The sequence below is a fragment of the Pongo abelii genome, chromosome 4 (assembly GCF_028885655.2).
Source record: "Pongo abelii isolate AG06213 chromosome 4, NHGRI_mPonAbe1-v2.0_pri, whole genome shotgun sequence".
NCBI classification, from domain to species: Eukaryota; Metazoa; Chordata; class Mammalia; order Primates; family Hominidae; genus Pongo; species Pongo abelii.
In genome coordinates, this window is record NC_071989.2 from 122,469,983 (window position 1) to 122,488,785 (window position 18,803).

Sequence of the window (18,803 nt, forward strand, 5' to 3'; positions counted from 1 at the left end):
CTTCATTGCTAGGTTTTGTCAATTTTGTTGAAGGTTGTAGATGTGTAGCATTATGTCTGCACTCTGTAGACCTCTGTATTTCTGCTCCATTGAACTATGTGTCTGTTTTTGTACCAGTGCCATGCTGTTTGGGTTACTGTAGCCTTGTAGTATAGTTTGAAGTTGGGTAATGTGATGCTTCCAGTATTGTTGGTTTTTTTTTTTTTTTTTTTTTTTTTTTGCTTAGGATTGCTTTGGCTATTCAGGCTTTTTTTGGTTCCAAGTGAATTTTAAAATAGTTTTTTCTATTTCTGTGAAGAATGTCATTGACAGTTTGATAGGAATAACACTGATTCTGTAAATTGCTTTGGGCAGTATGGCCATTTTAACAATACTGATTCTTGCTATCCATGAGCATCCAGGAATGCTTTTCCATCTGTTTATGTAATCTCTGATTTCTTTGGGCAGTGTTCTGTAATTTTCATCACAGAGATCTTTCATCTTGTTTGGTTGTATTCCTAGGTATTTTATTTTTTGTGGTTATTATGAATGGGATTTTGTTCTTGATTTGCCTCTGAACTTGAATGCTATTGGTGTATAGGAATGCTACTGGTTTTTATAGAGTGATTTTGTTTCCCGAAACTTTGCTGAAGTTGTTTATTAAATCATTGAACTTTTGTGTAGAGACTATGGAGTTCTGTAAGTATAAAATCATGTCACCTGCAAACAGGGATAGTTTGAATTGCTCTCTTCCTATTGGGATTCCTTTTATTTCTTTCTCTTACGTGATCCCTCTGGCTAAGACTTCCAGTACTATGTTGAATAGGAGAGGTAAGAGAGGACATCTTTGTTTTGTGCCAGTTTTCTAGGGGAATGCTTCCAGCTTTAGCCTATTCAGCATGATGTTGGCTGTGGGTTTGTCATAGATTGCTCTTATTGTTTTAAAGTATGTTCCTTCAGTGTCTAGTTTGTTGAGGGTTTTTAACATGATGGCCTGTTGAGTTTTACCAAAAGCCTTTTCTGCACATATTGACGAGATTGTGTGTGTTTAGGGTGGTATGGCCATAGACCTTTTCTGCATCTATTGAGATGATCATGTGATTTGTTTTTATCTCTGTTTATGTGATGAATCATGTTTAATGATTTACATATGTTGAACCAACCTTGCATCCCAGAAATAAAGTGTATTTCATTGTGTTGAGTTAGCTTTTTGATGTGCTGCTGGATTCTGGTTGCTAGTATTTTGTTGAGATTTTTTGCATCAACGTTCATCAAGGATATTTACCTGAAGTTTTATTTTTTTGTTGTGTCTCTGCCAGGTTTTGGTATCAGGTTGATGCTAGCCTCCTAGAATGTGATAGGGAGAAGTCTGTCCTTCTCAGTCTTTTGGAATAGCTTCAGTAGGTATGGTATCAGCTCTTACTTATATTAATACATCTGATAGAATTTGGCTATGAATTCCTCTGGTCCTCTGCTTTTTCTGGTTGATAGGCTTTTTATTACTGATTCCATTTTGGAACTTGTTATTGGTCTGTTCAGGTATTTCATTTCTTCTTGGTTCAATCTTGGGAGATTGTATGTTTTCAGGAATTTTTCTATTTCCTCTTAGTTTTCTAGCTTGTGTGCATAGAGATGTACATAGTAGGCTTTGAGGGTTTTTGTTTTTTTTTTTGTATTTCTATGTGGTTGGTGGTAATGTCCACCAATCATTTCTGATTGTGATTATTTGCATCTTCTCTGTTTTCTTTATTAGTCTAGCTAGTGGTCTATCTATTTATTCTTGCAAATAGCCAACTCCTTGACTGTTGATCTTTTATATGGTTTTCTGCTTCTCAATTTCCTTCAGTTCAGCTCGGATTTTGTTATTTCTTGTCTTCTATTAGCTTTTGGGCTGGTTTGCTCTTGTTTCTGTAGTTTCCCTAGGTTGATGTTAGGTTTTAAATTTGAGATCTTTTGAACTTTTTCACATGGGCATTTAGTGCTATAAACTTTTCTCTTAACACTGCTTTAGCTGTGAGCCAGAGAATTTGGTATGCTATAAGATCTTTATGTCCAGTGCACTCATTGTCTCCATTTCCAAGACAATCCCCCGATTTAGGTGATGAGGTGCAACAACCAATCAAATGCAGTAGAGCTTCCTAACTTTTATCCTTCCTTCCACACTTGCCCCTCTTCACCCTGTTTTCCCTAGAGTAGTATGGGTGAGCCCTTCAGGCTGAAAATCAGATCACATTATTCCTCTGCCTAATACCCTTTAATGGGTTCCCACTGGGCTTAGATTGAAATCCTGTCTAGATACCATGGGTCAACAAAGGCCTGCTTATCTGGTCCCAGTTAGTCTCTTCAAACTTATTTCCAGACTGATCTCCTTTCATGCTGCCCCTTGATCATTAAGTTTCAGCCACTCTGATGTTCCTTCATTTCTTTATGCATGCTAAGCTTTTATAAAGCCCAGGGCCTTTACATGTGCTGTTTCCTATGCCTAGAATATTATTCCTCTGGTTGTTTACATGACTGGCTTTTCTCTTAATCCAGATCTTGCATCAAATGTTACTTATCCAGAGGTTTTTCCTGATGACCACATCTACTGTCATCTCTAATGCATTATTCTCTATTTCATCTCTTGTTTCTTTCCTTCATAACAGTGTCCAAAAGCGTAATTACTTTATTCGATTTCTTTACGTCTGCTTTCTTGACTATGTTTTTTTCTTTCTTTTTTTTTTTTTTTTCATAGCGAAAGTTAGTTTCAATGGGCAGATTCTCTGTTCATCACAAATGCTGCTGTATGGCTGGTATGTAGAACAATACCTGGCACATAGTATTTAGTACACTGGATGAATAAATAAACAAGCAACATTGAGGGTCAGGATTATGTAGAGAATACAAGTAAATATTTTTCCTCAATTTCAGCATTAAAATATATGCTATGTTAAAAAAAAAAAAAGCATTTTAGGTATTCAGACCTTTGATAGTAAAAAAAACAACTATGTAATAGAACATTTTTGTGAGGAAGTTACCAAAGAGGAAAGTTATCTGGACTCTATGGAACTGCAAAATTATGCTGCTACAATGACTTATTATTTAGGTGAATGTGTCGTACATTCACTTGCATTATGCTTTGGTATTCTCAGCTTCCGCAAGTACATTTAATTGATATTAGAACCTATCCAGTGATTAGGATAGTCACTGTTAACTAAGAAATAACAAGGAAGTTTATTGATCAAGCATTTCTTACCCTCTACTAGGTAGACATGGAGTCTCACTAACAAGTAGGGGAGACAGTCTTATTAAGAAGTCTTTTATTGTCCTTTATGTGACAGCATCAATAAGAAGCACATATGAGGATCATGGTGGAACAAAGGAGGGAGTTTCCAGATTTTCACAGGGCATCTACTACATGCTAGAGGAGCTGATGTGGAGTTTGGTCTTGAAGGAATACAAATTTGCTAGATGGAGGCTTTCCAGGCCATGGGACAGAATGTACAAAGACCCAGAAGCATGATTAGGGTGGTGTGTTCTGGAATCTCCAACCATAGGGAGATGTAAGTAGAATAGTAGGCAATGAAGTTGGAGAGACAGGCAAAACCAGATTGCAGAATGGCTTGTGTGCTATGGGTATAGGTTAGATTTTACCCATCAGGCCATGGTGGGCCTTTGAATGATGTTAATCTTGAATTAAATTTTAAAAAGGTCATTAGAAAATGGAAGACAGGAGGAATCTGGTGATGGAGAGTGAAGGGTCAGACTACCCAGGGAAGTACAGAGTGAGAGAAAAGTCAGAGATAGACTCCAGTAGTGTGATGGTTAATATTGTGGGGACACATCCAAACCATACCAAGTAGGGACACAGAATGGAGAGAAAGACAGTGAGATCCTTAAGAGTGGCAGGAGATGGAAAAAGCAACATGTCACAGAAGCCAAGGAAAGAGATATTTCTTAGGGAAGCAAGAATGACAGGACAAATAAGATAAAAATTAAGATGGGAGGATCGGATTTCATAATGAAGGTATCTTTAGTGACCTTAGCAAGAGTAGTCTTGGTAGGCTAATGGGAGCAAGATCTGCCTGGAAGTTGTTTGAGAATGAATAAGTGAGAAAACAAACACAACCTAGAGTAGGCGTGGAGCCAGCCCTGGTTCTCTTTGTTTGGGTGTTTTGTTTTTAGTAAACAGTAGCAGTTTGACTTTGTAGACTCTGCTGAGAGAAAAGAGGCACAGGAACTAGACTATAGGCTATTGATGCAGGAGAACTGGATTTTGGTGAAACATTGCTTTAGACACATGAAGCAAAAGAGCAGGGAAATAAGGAGGAAAGGGTGTGGCTGTAGGTAAGATTGTGGCTAACGTATCAAATAGAGGGTATTTCTTCTGATACTGTGGGGAAAGTGCATGCTGAGAGAAAGGAGAACAATGGTGGCCCTCGAGGAAAACAACCCATGGTGGATGTGGGAATGATCACAAGGTGACTCTGAGGGTTCAGCTGAGCTTGAAGGCACAGGTGGGTGGTGGCCATAGGCCACCTGCAGCAGCCTGGATATCAGGTTCCAGATTGAGAGTTACCTGGACAGGATCACCTAAAGGATAAAGGGTGCTGCTGCTGAGAATGGCAGTAGGATTATGGTTGAAGGAGTGAGACTCAATAGAGAGAACCGGCCTAGTTAGGGAAGTGAGCAGAGGAGTAGTGAAAAGGGGCCTGAAAAAAAGAGAATAGAGTGAGGTGAGAGGAGCAAGTGCATTGGGGAGAATGGAAGGAGGGCCAGTCTTAGAAGGAGGAGACTTATTTGTAAGCAGTATATCGGAGTGATACATTCAGACTGACATTTCTTTACCAGATAAATACCTTGGAAGGTATTTATCCTGAGTTTGTACTGTTGTCCAAAACATTATGGTGAATAACTTTACTGGAACTCAGCTGGGACTTTGCTACACAGCTTTTGACTATTTGGAGTCTTGGTGATTCTTAGCCCGTTTGGAAGTGGATTTGATTTTTGCACACTGCTGGGTCATTTGGGGTCAAGTTTGGTGAATAAAGTAGATAATCAAGCTGGATAATAACATTTTTGGTAAGAATGGAAATGTGGATTTAAAGAACAGTACTATTTTATTTATGTGACTTGTAATAGTCCCTGATAGTAATTTCCAAAGGCAGCAATGACAGTATCTTTGGAATATATATAGCTTCTCAAAACAAAGGTCTTCCTAATACGTGGGGGTCCCAGCATTGAAGCATGGCTGGCATCCCTGGCTTCTGGGCCCTAAGTATCAGTATCCCTTGCAAGTCCTTGTGGCAGTCAGAAAAGCCACCACACATTTCCAAATGCTTCTGGTTGTCTCTAGACTGCCAGGGCCTGGAGGACTTGTTTACAGAGAGCCAGGGAAGAGAGGAAGATACTCTTTTCTGTCCCTTTTACTCTTTATCTATATATCTATTTACTTTGCTTTCTCTCTGGTTTTTTCTTCTTAAAAAATTTTGTTTGCTTTCATTGATTGTGGTGTGAGGAATGACAGAAACAGGAGGAAAAAGGGATCTTTATTAAATAAAGATTGAAAGTAAATGAATAATCCAAGGGAAGGCTATGGACGAATAGAAGAAAAGAGACAGAAAATAGAGTAGTCATGGGGAAACTGGAAGAAATGTTTCTGCCACATTTGTCTGTGGTCTCTTGTGATTTTCTCTGAAGCCAAGAATAAGATTTCCTGTAAGAACGCTTATGTGTTGTTGCATTATAGGGTATAACTGATTGCAGAGGCACCCTAAATAGATTTCACTGAGAATATAGTTAGAATTGTGTAAGGCTTTAAATCCAGACTGAAAGAGGAAAACAACTTGTTATAAGGCGAGTCCGTTTCGACTTCATCTGAGGGGGTTTTCTTGACTGATAGGCCCAAGCCCCTGTTTTAAAATGATGTTATTTACGTGATTGTCCAGGAACGTGAACTTCAAAACAGTTTTAGCTCCTGAGTACCAAGTTTTTAATTTAATTTGTACAAAATGAATACCAGTACCCTTTACTAAAAATAGTATACCTGGCTGGCATTTAAAAGTTATAACCTTTAGCTTGCCATGATTGCTAAAAGTCATCTGTTGTGTGTTTTTAAAATCTGCACTAACCCTTGTGGACCATTCATGCCATACTGAAGCTGATTTTCTACTTTATTTTTTCAGTTGTTCATGGTGGACAATGGAGCAGATGACTGGAGAATAGCCATGACTTATGAGCGTATTTTCTTCATCTGCTTGGAAATACTGGTGTGTGCTATTCATCCCATACCTGGGAATTATACATTCACATGGACGGCCCGGCTTGCCTTCTCCTATGCCCCATCCACAACCACCGCTGATGTGGATATTATTTTATCTATACCAATGTTCTTAAGACTCTATCTGATTGCCAGAGTCATGCTTTTACATAGCAAACTTTTCACTGATGCCTCCTCTAGAAGCATTGGAGCACTTAATAAGATAAACTTCAATACACGTTTTGTTATGAAGACTTTAATGACTATATGCCCAGGAACTGTACTCTTGGTTTTTAGTATCTCATTATGGATAATTGCCGCATGGACTGTCCGAGCTTGTGAAAGGTAAGTTTGTTTCTTTTCCTGAGAACATAATTTACCATGTGGTATCTTCACAAGTAAGAAAAAAAAAAAAATTTAGACTTGAGACGTGTAGTGTCTCACTCTTGGAAATTTTGGATTCTCTGACAGGCTTCTTTGAAATGACTGTGACAAAGCTTTTCTGAAGATTTTTTTCATAGAGCAAATGCCTTCATGCTTGTGTGTTTTCTTTCTAATTTGATCAATTTTCAGCAGAGGGCTGCCTTTATAATTTTGTGCCAAAATTTGGAGACCTAGAAATTGCACAGGACACTTTAATTGGAAATGTGAGTTTAATGGTAATATTGAGTCATTCCTGTGCCTGATTGCTTATGAGCGTTGTTTGTTGTTGAGACAGAAATCCTGTGAAACAGTGTTGATGCAAAATGCCTGGGCTTTAGGGAATATCTTAAAGCAGTTTGTTGGTTATAGTGCCTGTATATAACAGTTTTCAAATGATTACTTGATAAGGAGGTTATGGGTACATGTATTAGTTTGTATTGAACTTTCAACAATTAGTAAGAACAGGCAATGTGTATTTGTTTTAATATCTGCAGCACTCTGGTGGTCTAGACCTAGGCATATATTCTCAGATTTCAGGAGTGGCTCAGTGATCTTAATCAGTTATACGTTAATAATGTTAACTTTGCCATTTAAGAAAAATAGACTGACATAAACAGGAATAGTTGTATCATAGTGGGTTACGGAGTACCCTCACATGACCTTGGTTAAGAAAATTCAAGTTGAAATTAACAGTAGAGACATAGGAATGATTTAGACATTTCTAGGAGTGTTGAAAGTTCAGATGTTAGTCTTTATAGAATTTCTTTTTTTTTTTGAGACGGAGTCTTGCTGTGTCGCCCAGGCTGGAATGCATTGGCCCGATCTCAACTCACTGCAAGCTCTGCCTCCCAGGTTCACTCCATTCTCCTGCCTCAGCCTCCCAAGTAGCTGGGACTACAGGCACCCACCACCACACCTGGCTAATTTTTTGTATTTTTAGTAGAGATGGGGTTTCACTGTGTTAGCCAGGATGGTCTCAATCTCCTGACCTCGTGATCTGCCTGCCTCGGCCTCCCAAAGTGCTGGGATTACAGGCGTGAGCCACCGCACCAGGCTGAATTTTTTTTTTTTTTAATTTGGCTTTTGAAAGTCAAGGTTATACACTCAGATAGTTTAAGGAAGAAAAACAGCTATATGAGAGTTGCTGCAAAAAAAAAAAAAAAAAAAAAAAATTGTGAACCTGAACACCCCCCAGCCCATTCCAGCTTTCCAGAAGCATTCACTTTAAATCTTTTTAGCCATTCTCTTGGTAACTGCGTTTTATATTTTTGTATTTTAAATACAAACATAAATTGTATTTTAAATACAATTGCTTATGTTGCTGCATCTCGATTTTTTGTTGTTGTTTTGGAGCTATCTATTAACTTCCTTCTGGGGAAGTCAGAGTTTTTTTTTTTTTCCCCATACATAAACATACCCCTTTTACAACTTCACTCCTCCCCGAAAAAGTGATTTTTATCTCCCTATCTCCCAGTGAGATAAACCCTAAAATCTATATTCTATGTTTACGTTCTTATTACTGTATAAACTGCATTTGTAGCTGAACAAGATAATGTATCATAATCATTTTTCCTTTCCTGCACAATTTTTTATTTTTTCTGGAAGAAATAATTGCCTCATTTTTTATTTGCTTAGTTTTCTGTATACTTATCCCTAAATCATCTCTAAATTCTCTCACATTATATAAATACCTTTTACTCTTTTCAAATATATTCAGCAGTTTATCAACTTCACCTTGAAGAAATGACTCTTGGAACATTCTGACTTGCATCTCTATCATGTTGGGGACTTTCTTTGCCTTTTTTGTATGCTCAGTAGCCCCTTTCTTGAACCCCATTTCACCCTCTTTCTTCATTCTTTATTTTGGTAGAATCTGTCTTCCAGTAGTTTTGAAGCAAAGGTAGTGTATAAGAGAGATATTTTTGAGATCTTGCAGATATGGAAGTCTTTAGTCTTCTCTCATGCTTAACTGGTAATCAGCTGGATATAAAACTTTAGATTGGAAATCACTTTACTTCAGAATATTGAAGGGTCCATTTTCTTCTGGTATTCGGGTCTAGCAGTCTGATGCCGTGCTCCTTTTTTATTTATTTATTTTTTTTCTGCAGGGTTTTAGTATTGGTATTCTAAAATTACACAAGGATATATCTTGGTATGTGTCTATTTTAATCCATGGTACTGGGAACTTGGTGGACCTGTTCAATCTCAAAATTCATGTCCTTCAATTTTTGGAGATTTTTCTGAATTATTTAATGATTTTTGTTCCTATTTTCTGTTGTGTGGATAATGGCCCTCCTATATTATTCCCTAATTTTCCTATTCTTTGTTTATAGTTTTCCATTTGTTTTTGCTCTATATATGGAAGATAACCTCAAATTTATCTTTCACACTTTCTATTGAGATTTTATTTCTTCTGTATTGTGTATTAATTTCTGGTGTCTAATTTTTGATCCCTGAATGCCTTTTTTTTAATAGCATCATGCTTTTCTTTCATAGAAACTTTTCTCTGGAGATGTTAATTATGGCTTTTTGAAATTTTTCTCTTCGCATTTTGTTTCCCCAAAGGTGCATTTTTCTTTTGTTTTGGCTTCTGTTTTAGGAGCTTTTCATACATACTTCAAATTTGTCAACTGCAGGCTTTATTAAAGGGTGATTTGAGTGGGGGACATAGAACAGCAATTTCAGTACCTTTACATATTTTGTCTTCTCTGACCATCTGACCAGTGCATCGGAAGTCTTTTCTGCTCTCCTGCAATGAAAGCAGAAGCTTGAGGTGACAGCGTCTTGGGAATTGAAACACAGGGCAAAGAAGAGGTCTCAACAGTTACTATGCAAGCATTTGCTTGTTCTCCTGGTATCAGTACCGTAGCTTGCTCTCTCCAGTGTCTGATGCCCTGCAGTAGGTCCACAGACCTTGTGTTGTACTGTGTCCAGATAATAGATTTTCAGACTTCTGCCAGGTTGCCAAAGAACAGTTAGTGTTTCTACAAAGCAGAAGAGGACGTCTATGTGTCTAACTGCCTCTATGCCTTTTTCGAACCTATCCTCCCATTCGAAGCTCTATGGTTATCCCCACCTGCAGAGGCACTGGTGCCAACAGTGCCTAAGTCGTGGGTGAGGGGTTGGTTCTCAGTGCATGTGCGGTTGCCTCTTGGTTTTTCACCACTGTTGCCACAGAATTCTGCATTCTCATGTCAGGTAAGTCAGCGGCCCCCTGTCGACTGGCTTTCTAGCTTTTTTTTTTTAACTACTCTTTGTCATTCGTTCTTGTTCTTATGGGTTTACATGCTTTTTTGCTGTCTGTTTGTTTCACTATTATTTATAATCATTTTAAGGTTGTTAAGGGAAGGAGCTGAGGCCAGCATGTTTGTTGAGCCCACCTGCTTATACCAGAAATTTTGTAGTGACTAGTTTTTAATATCGTGTCTCTGAACCTTTTTAAAGAACTTCTCTGTGTAAATATGCCATCTGAGGGATTAACGTTTTCTTTTTAAGGAAAGGTAGACTGCTTATGGTAATGCTTTGTTTCCTAGCAATCATGGTATTTACAGGCTTATGATATTATTCTGGAGCATATGTACCTTATGATGGTTGAAGAATAAATATGGAAAACTCTAGTTGACATATCTATTTACTGTATAAAGATAAGCCCTAATTAAAAATTATGCATAACAATGTAACAGTGAGGGAAACAGCCAGGTCTAACAATATATACATCTCCACGGGTGGTCTCTAGTGCATCTGCTTCCAAAGGCCAATTAAGAGAGCCTCAAAATTGTGTACATGCCATACATTTTCTTTTCAAAAATAGTTCATCTTAGCTGTTTTAACCCATTATCACTAAATACCGAATGCCAAGGCAAGCTGTGCCACATTTGCTTAGCAGCCCCAAGTCTGTGTGTTTTTTAACATGCTCAGATTGTGAGGTGATGACCATTCCTGTTTTCATGTAAAGAGGCAATAAAAGGTGAAAACTTCATTTCATAGCAAGAATGAGAGTGTGTAGCCAGCAGTTACATAAAGGAAACAAATCTGTGACAGCATGGTGCGGAAGGGACAGAGGCCAAAACTCTGGATTGGGACACTGGGATTTAGTCTCAGTTGTGTAATTTAGGGGCTGAGTGACCTCAGGCCAAACATCTCACGTCTTTTTGCCTTAGTTTATTCATTTGCCAACTAAATGGCTTGTTAAGACTTCTTCCCAAGGTAATGTTTTATCATTACACAAATGTGTAAAAGAAAAAAAAATTATTTACCAGCATTGTGTTAATAGAAGATTTTCCACATTTGGTTTTTATTAAACTTCCCATTTTGCTGCACAAATTCTCCAGATTGTGGTTTGTAAGATACAAAGATAAAAAAAAAATTGTTTTTCCATAAATTTGCAATTTGGAGCATGATGTCACCAGTATCTTACACTTCCTTGATAATTATTTTCTGACCCTTTTTTTCCCTCTTATGTGAAGTTTACAATATAACACACAGCTTTTCTATTTATTTGGTTTAGGATTTGGATTTGAATGAATCCTACCAGTTCCATCTTTGGTTCATCCAAGCATCCTCTCCATGTAAAAAGGGGAGATTCATATCTGATAGAAATTTTTATTTTTAGTTAATTAGATATCTAAAAAGAGACTTAGATTTTTGGACTTTTTTAAAAGGAAAGAACTAGAGAAAAAGAGAAACAGCTTTCTAGAGAAGTTTGCATTAAAAACCTATTCCTGTCCTTCTAGGAGCACAAGATTCAGGATTTCTATAAGTTTCTAGAAACTGTTCTGTACTAATGGGGAGAGCATCCTATGGGAGGCATTTATTCCTTGTGGTATTATTTTCCCTGGCATATCATGCACCTCTGAAATTTTTTACCTCTGGGTAATAAAAGTTCTTTCTCTCTCTCTCTTTTTTTGGTGAATGATAGGAGGAAGCAGAGAAGCAAGAATCTAGCATTATTTCTGTGGCCTACATTTGTTAATAAGTAGCTTCCCCAGACCAGACCACAGTAATCTACTCTTTCTCTGGTTATGGTTTGGCTTTGTGTTAAGGTAGGCATCAGTCCTAGGAAGAACACTGTCCTCTGAAGCAGCTGAGAAGTGTGGCCTAGTGCCGCTAAGCGATCTCATGTTCATGGGGTCCCAGGCCAAGGCATTTAATCAGAATGTATTAGGAGAAATTTCAGGAACATTTATGTTTTAGAAGAAACCTGAAACTCAGAGCTTGGGGTCCTGAAGATTGGGAATTATCCAATCCTGACTTGTACCTTTTGAGACTTCTCTGGTTTTGTAAAGATAGCGTACATAGGCAGCTATTCACCCCAAAGTGTGTTTTGCTGGGCACAGTTTCTGAGCAAGAATAGTAGCTATTTTGCAAGAGGTAGAACTGGATATTGTGGGTCAGTGCTGTGTTACACAAAGAAAGGAGTTTTGTTTCTTTTTCACTGTAAGAGTTCAGAGCATTTAGTATATGTATATGCATTAGAAATACCCAAGAGGGAAAAGGTGTATTTATTTGGCCATGCTTTCTGAGAAACATACTTGACATATGACAATACTGAAGTTTTGGAGATAGAAAGAAATTGAACTTTTCTGCACAGTTTGGAAATTCAAAATAATGTTTCTGTGTTCAATGAAATCTTTTCCTTTTTGACATAGGTTTGTAATGCTGTGGTAGGGGGCAAATTGGGGATGGAAAGGAAAAGAGAGAGCAAAGGTGAGTTAGGTATTTAGGTGGTAGTGTTCCCAAGCAGAAAAGCAAACATTGTGATAATATGTAATAAATTGGAGATTCCAGGTAATGTTTGGAATGGAAAAGGGTCATTTGGTTAAAAAAGTGGCCAACTATTGTCCTTTCTTTTCCGATTATTTTATCTCTCGGGGCACTTAAATATGTATTAACTAGGTATCATTTGTTAAGAGGGAACATTTTCTAAAAATGACTTAACAATAATTTGCTCTTTTTGAAAGTAGACAAACTGGAGAAGCATAATGCAACTTTTGAATACCTTTGGATAATCTAAACTGCATTTTAGATGAATAAAGAATAAATTCTCGTGATCACTGAAAACTAATAGATGAAAATAAATTAGGTATTTATTCTCAAATTAGCATAGAGAACCTGAGGAATAGAGACTTCAATTTCAGTTGTGTTTAGAATCTACTATTCAGTGTCTTAAAAGTATATTTTGTTCTTTCATTAGAATAATCCAGGTAGATTTCACTCTATTTTTTGTCACCCTGTCACTAATACTCTCTATGTTGTATTATTTTGTTTTCGTTTTTAATTTCCTGGAAGATGATTTCTGAAATGCATTTGAAACATACTTTATTATTATATGGTCTGTTAGAGAAGCACAACCAAGAGGATATAGATATAAATATATGAGAGGGATTTATTAGGGGAATTGGCTCACATGATTATGGAGACTGAGAAGTCCCAAGGAGAGGCCATCTGCAAGCTGGAGACAGGGGATGCTGGTATATGTGGCTCAGTCCAAGTCCAAAAGCCTCAGATCCAAGGAAGCCAGTGGTGCAACTCTCAGTCCAAAGCTGAAGGCCTGTGAATCCAAAGAGATGCAGGTGCAAGTCCTGGAGTCCAAAGGCTGGAATGCCTGAAGTTCTGATGTCCAAGGACAGGAGAGGAAGAATGTCCCAGCTCCAGGAGAGAGAGAGAGGGAGAGAGAGGAGCTCACCTTTTCTCTACCTTTTTTGTCCTGTCCTAGCCCCCAGCCAGGATGGTGCTCACCCACATTGAGGGTGGATCTTCCTCACTCAGTTCGCTGACTCACACACCAGTCTCCTTTGGAAACACCCTCACAGACACTCAGAAATAATGCTTTACCAGTTCTCTAGGTATTCCTTAATCTAGTTAAGTTGACACCTAAAATTAACCATCACATATGGTATATTGTGGAATATTACAGTCAAATCATGCCCCATAATAAAACTACATACAACATAAGTTTTATATAAAATAGCTGCTTTTAGCACAAGGATCAGTTATGTCTTCTGACATCAGTAGTATGAAGGAGTTGCTAAGGGAAAGCTCCTGTAGGATGAGAGAATATCTCGTTTTGTAACTAGACAGATTTCTAGTCTCTTAGCACTCTTTTATAGAGGATATGAGATTTGGGGTCCCACTTTCTCTGTATCCCTATAGAGAATATGTAATTTGGGGTCCCACTTGCATATGGAATATGGGCATTGAATATAATTTTGTACATACTAACTTAAAATGAATACCCTTATTTCTGAGCACCAATAAAACAAAAAAATAGGATGGTAGTTGTTTACATCTAGTAAATTAATTTAGCATTGCAGTGGATGTCTTTTAGTAACTTAATATTAGTCTGTTGCTCTAACACCACATATATTCATTACTTCTCTTTGTAGAACATGCTTTTAAATGAACTTTAAGTTTCAATATGTGATCAACTCTCTATAGAGTTCTTAAATGATCTGGGTTCTAATTTTCATGTTTTCCATTTCAAAATAGTTTCAGTGTTTTTTATCTGTTTATATAACATAAGCCAGTTGTCATGGAGGAAGGGATGAATGGCATCTGAAAGTTTCACTTGTTCTATTTGTGGTTTTTTATTATTTACATAAGATGAATGTGAAATAGGGAGCCACATATTAGAGTGCTAGCTCATTTTTCCTGGTCTGCCAGCCATGGTTTTATTTTGTATTTTCAGGAGAGTCACCCAGAGGCCTACTCCTTTTCCAGCACTGGCCATTAGAGGTGCCTATTTCCTGATGATTTACTTCAATTTGAAACATGTTACTTGGGATCAAGTTTCTTTAATAGTTGTAAAAGTAGTCATAAAATATGCATTGCAGTGCTGGGAAAACATATCCACCTTGATTTATTACAGAATATTGGATAGTTATTGGATAATGAGATTATTTCCTACCACTTGAAGATTCAGCTGTTGCCAAGTAAACTCTAAGCATTTCATCAATGGATTTGTAATTTGTGGTTGATGGCAATGTAATACTTTGTAAACTTATACTTCCAAGTGGGTCTGATTCATACATACAGATATAGCATTTTCAGGCTCATAAATGAGTCACAACTTTAAAATGGGCCCTTTCAAGTTATAAAAGTCAGCAGTTTGAAAGCATTCATCCTGCATCTGTGACTTGCAAAACATCAATGCTAACTATAATGTTTGCCAAATAAATTGGTCATTAAAGTCTTTTATGGAAAGAAAAACCAGTACTCTCTCAAATTCAATTTTCTCTTCTTTCTTATGTAGATTTGCTTTTTGTTTTGTTTTGTTTTGTTTTTTGTAGTTTTATTTTTTGAGTTGGAGTCTCGCTCTTGTCACTCAGGCTGGAGTGCAATGGCGCAGTCTTGGCTCACTGCAACCTCTGCCTCCTGCGTTCAAGCGATTCTCCTGCCTCAGCCTCCCAAGTAGCTGGGACTACAGGTGCCCGCCACCATGCCTGGCTAATTTTTTAAGTACTTTTAGTAGAAACGGGGTTTCACCATGTTGGCCAGGCTGGTCTTGAACTCTTGACCTCAGGTGATCTGCCCACTTGGCCTCTCAAAGTGCTGGGATTACAGGTGTGAGCCACCACGCCTGGCCTTGTTTTTATTTTTTAACTCTTTTTGGTCTACCTCCTTAGAGAACAATGAGGAGTAATATTTGTTGTCAAGGGGCTTCGAGATCCTGGTTTAAAGAATGCAGATTGAACATACCAGCAGTGTTCAATTCACGTAGAAAAAAACATGAAAAGCTCAGCAGCTCAGGAATCCAACCTCAATGATCTCATAGTGAGTTCATTATGGTCCTCCTCATCCTGTCATCCATGCTGATGTACAGATTTCATGGAATAGAGGTCCTAAGTGTTTTCTGACTTTGAAATCCCTGTGATTATCCATATATACATTAGCAGCATGTATGTGTGCACTCCTGGGTAGCATTCTCATGTAATTCAGCTTCAGAACCACTGTGCCAGATAAAAAGAAGGAACATAAAGTCTAAATGTAAACATGCTGACATTCAAGCCATTTTGTCTTTAAGGAAATTAATAACATTTCTTAGACATAAATAGGGCTTGGTTGGAGAAAATGCAAGTGCTTCCTACTTCCTGCTAGGTTTTCTGCATTGTATTTTTTTAAATTTTATACTTTTTATTTTAAAATGTTTCCTTAATGTAAAATTGTATTAATACAACCGTAGAAATGCAAGACAAAAGTGCCTTTACATGCCGTAAAAAAAGACATTTTATATCTTGCTGAGCTTGGACGGATCTGCCTTCTATTATAATGTTAAGCTTTTATAACCTTAGTCCATGTTAATGGACTTGCTTACTATTATGAGAATTAAATGGGGAATGAGGTAGATTTTAGTATTGTATCCCCAAGCTGGTGTCAGGTAATAAAGCACCTACTGTCTTTCAAGGGAGCCTCTTTGCTTGAGTCTCTTAGGAGGGACTATGTGAACTGTTTCTCCGCTGCTTGCTGACTGGTAGAGCAATGTGTAGTCTATGGATGGTTCCTGAGGCTCTGTGGAGAGGGGCATCAGTCTCTCCCACCCTGGTAGTTCCAATGCTGTTTTGTCTCTCATTCAAAATCCCATGAGTCAATAAATAGTCTGATCACTGTCAAATAATTAGGGATGCTGAAAAAGGCCCAGTCATCAGATATTTAAACCATAGTGTGGTGGTAAAGTCAAAGCCATTTTGGGTTTGTGGCCATTATTCAGTGACTGTTTGGTGAATAAATATTAGAATTTAAAAACTTTATGTAGAATTTTACCATGATTTTTGGTTACAGTGTAAAAAGACAAAAGGATCTTTGTCATTTTTTAAAACAACTTTATTGAGGTATAATTTACGCACCGTAAACTCCACCTATTTAAAGTGTACAAGCCAAGAATTTTAGGGGCTATGCAGCCATCACTACAATCCAGTTTTAGAACAGTTCCATCACCCTCCAAAACTTTCATCATCTCTGTGCCCATTGGCAATAAATCCCTGCTCCCTCCGGCAGTCTTCCAGGTGACCACTAATATGCTATCTGTCTCCATAGATTTGCCTTTCTGAGACTGTCATATAAATTGAATCAAATAATATATAGTCTTTTACATCCAGTCTTTTTTACTTAAAGATTTTGATGTTTGCCTATGTTGTAGTATGTATTGAAGTTTGTTCTTTTTTATTGATGAATACTATTCTGTTGTAAGAATATGCTACAATTTGGTCACTCATTCACCAGTTGATCTACATTTAGTTTGTTTTCTGTTTTTGGCTACTAAGAATAGGGTTGCTGTGAACTTGTGCATACAGTTCTCTGGGTGAACTTGTTTTTTTTCTCTTAGGTAGCCATCTAAGAGTATATAATTTTATAAACCCACCAGCAATCAGCAATGTATGAAGGTTCCAGTTTTATCACATCCTTGACAACATTGTCAGTTGTGTGCGTGTGTGTGTGTATTATATCATATATATTGTCATATCTGGATATGGATATATAGCATTGCCAGTATGTCTGAATATACACATATGCATATGTCTTAATGTGTGTATATAAACATACAGAAATATATGGTCTTAATATACATTTATTTATAGTCTTATAACCATTCTAGTGAGTATAAAGTGGTATCTTATTGTGGTTGTAATTTGCAATCCTCTAATGACTAATAATGCTGAATATCTTTTATGTGATCATTAGTTCTTTGTGTATCTTCTTTGGCAAAATGGCAATTCAAATTGCCCATTTTTAAACTGGGGCATTTGTCTTATTACATTTTAAGAGTTCTTTGTATATTCTGATTATTAATATGTTATCAAATATATGATTTGCAAATATTTTCCATGGCTTGTGTTGTAATTTTCATTTTCATTGTTTTTGAATGTGCTGAGGCTGTGTACCCTTGGCTTTCTCTAAGTCAGTCTTGCCTTGCCTCCCAAAGCCATGCAGGAAAAAAGCCAGCTATACACACACAGCTGACTCTGAGCTCTTTGAAGAGGCTTAACTCCCTTGTTCAGTTCTGTGCTTCACATGCCTCTTCTTGCTGCCCTTTTCCTACCCTGAAGTCTTTCTTTTCTAGTAACCACTATTTTCTAGTAACAGCAAAGAGAGGAAAGAGCAAAAAAAGACTGTTTTTTAATCCTGCTTAAAAAGTATTTCCAGTTCTTGCATTGCTTTGATTGTTGTAGTAGCTGTGAAAAATGAAGCCCAGAGAATATCTGTCATTTTTTCACTTAGGATTAAGTGTTCCTGACTTGCCTCCAATGGGAATTTTAAGATTCTTTTTGTTTTCTCTCCTAGTTGAGGTAGTAATTTGTTTTGATTGATCCACAGCTTTCTTCATGACCAAAAGCAAACATTTGTAATGTGTCTGACCCCGTTTTAGGGATGTAGCTAGACATTGTGAAAAACCAAGCTCCTCCCTCCCTTTTAGGTGACCTTGCTGGGTTTTATGACCGTCCACAGTCATGACTTTGGAAGGATGATGCTCTAGCCATGGGCTGCTTGACCAAATGATCACTGTGTGACTGTTCTTTGTACTGTGCTTTGTATCACGTGACAGGATATTATGGTACGGGCCACAGGGATGTGGCAATTGATTTTGACATACGATATTCTCAATACCGCAGGAGGAAAAAGATGTTTGAGTGACTACTGTCTAATATCTTTGCTTTCACGTCTCTGCTCATGATTTAGTCTTCTAAAAGCTTTCTGTGTCATGTAAAATATACTGTTTCAGTTTATTAAATTGTATTTAATATTCTAAGAGAAGATATAATTTAAAAATAAGATTTTACAGACTTTTGTATTTAATGTTGTGGTTTTAGAACTTCATGTAAAACCTCATGTAAGAATCATGGTTTGTAAATATGAAAGCCACAACGTAAGGCACGTATTATTCAGAACCAATTTACTAGCAGAAAATATTTTTTGTATCAGTGATCAGGGGGAAAATTAAATTTAGTGACTTTCTTGCTTTAAAGAAATGGTTATGATTGAGCAATTAGTAATTATAAACTCTTGTTTTTGAACAAAACTGGGTTATACTAGGCATATGTGGAGAATCATCCTAAATGCTCATTTGGTATTATTTGGAATAATACCTTTTATATCAGAGGGCATCTTACGAAATGTAACATCCAGTAGACAAAGATCAGTAATTTCAATCTGGTTTAAATATTAATCT

The 18,803-nt window shown here is 37.2% G+C and overlaps 1 protein-coding gene across 3 annotated transcripts in view; it reads left to right on the forward strand.

Moving 5' to 3' along the window:
* KCNN2 (potassium calcium-activated channel subfamily N member 2) overlaps positions 1–18,803 on the forward strand; it is a 139,546-nt gene that overhangs the window by 36,888 nt on the left and 83,855 nt on the right. Inside the window, exon 4 of one of the 3 annotated variants that reach the window (XM_024246638.3) lies at positions 6,144–6,562. The exons of 1 other annotated variant lie outside the window; for it this stretch is intronic. In XM_024246638.3, the coding sequence (XP_024102406.2) occupies positions 6,144–6,562 (419 nt within the window). 3 annotated transcript variants of the gene reach the window in all.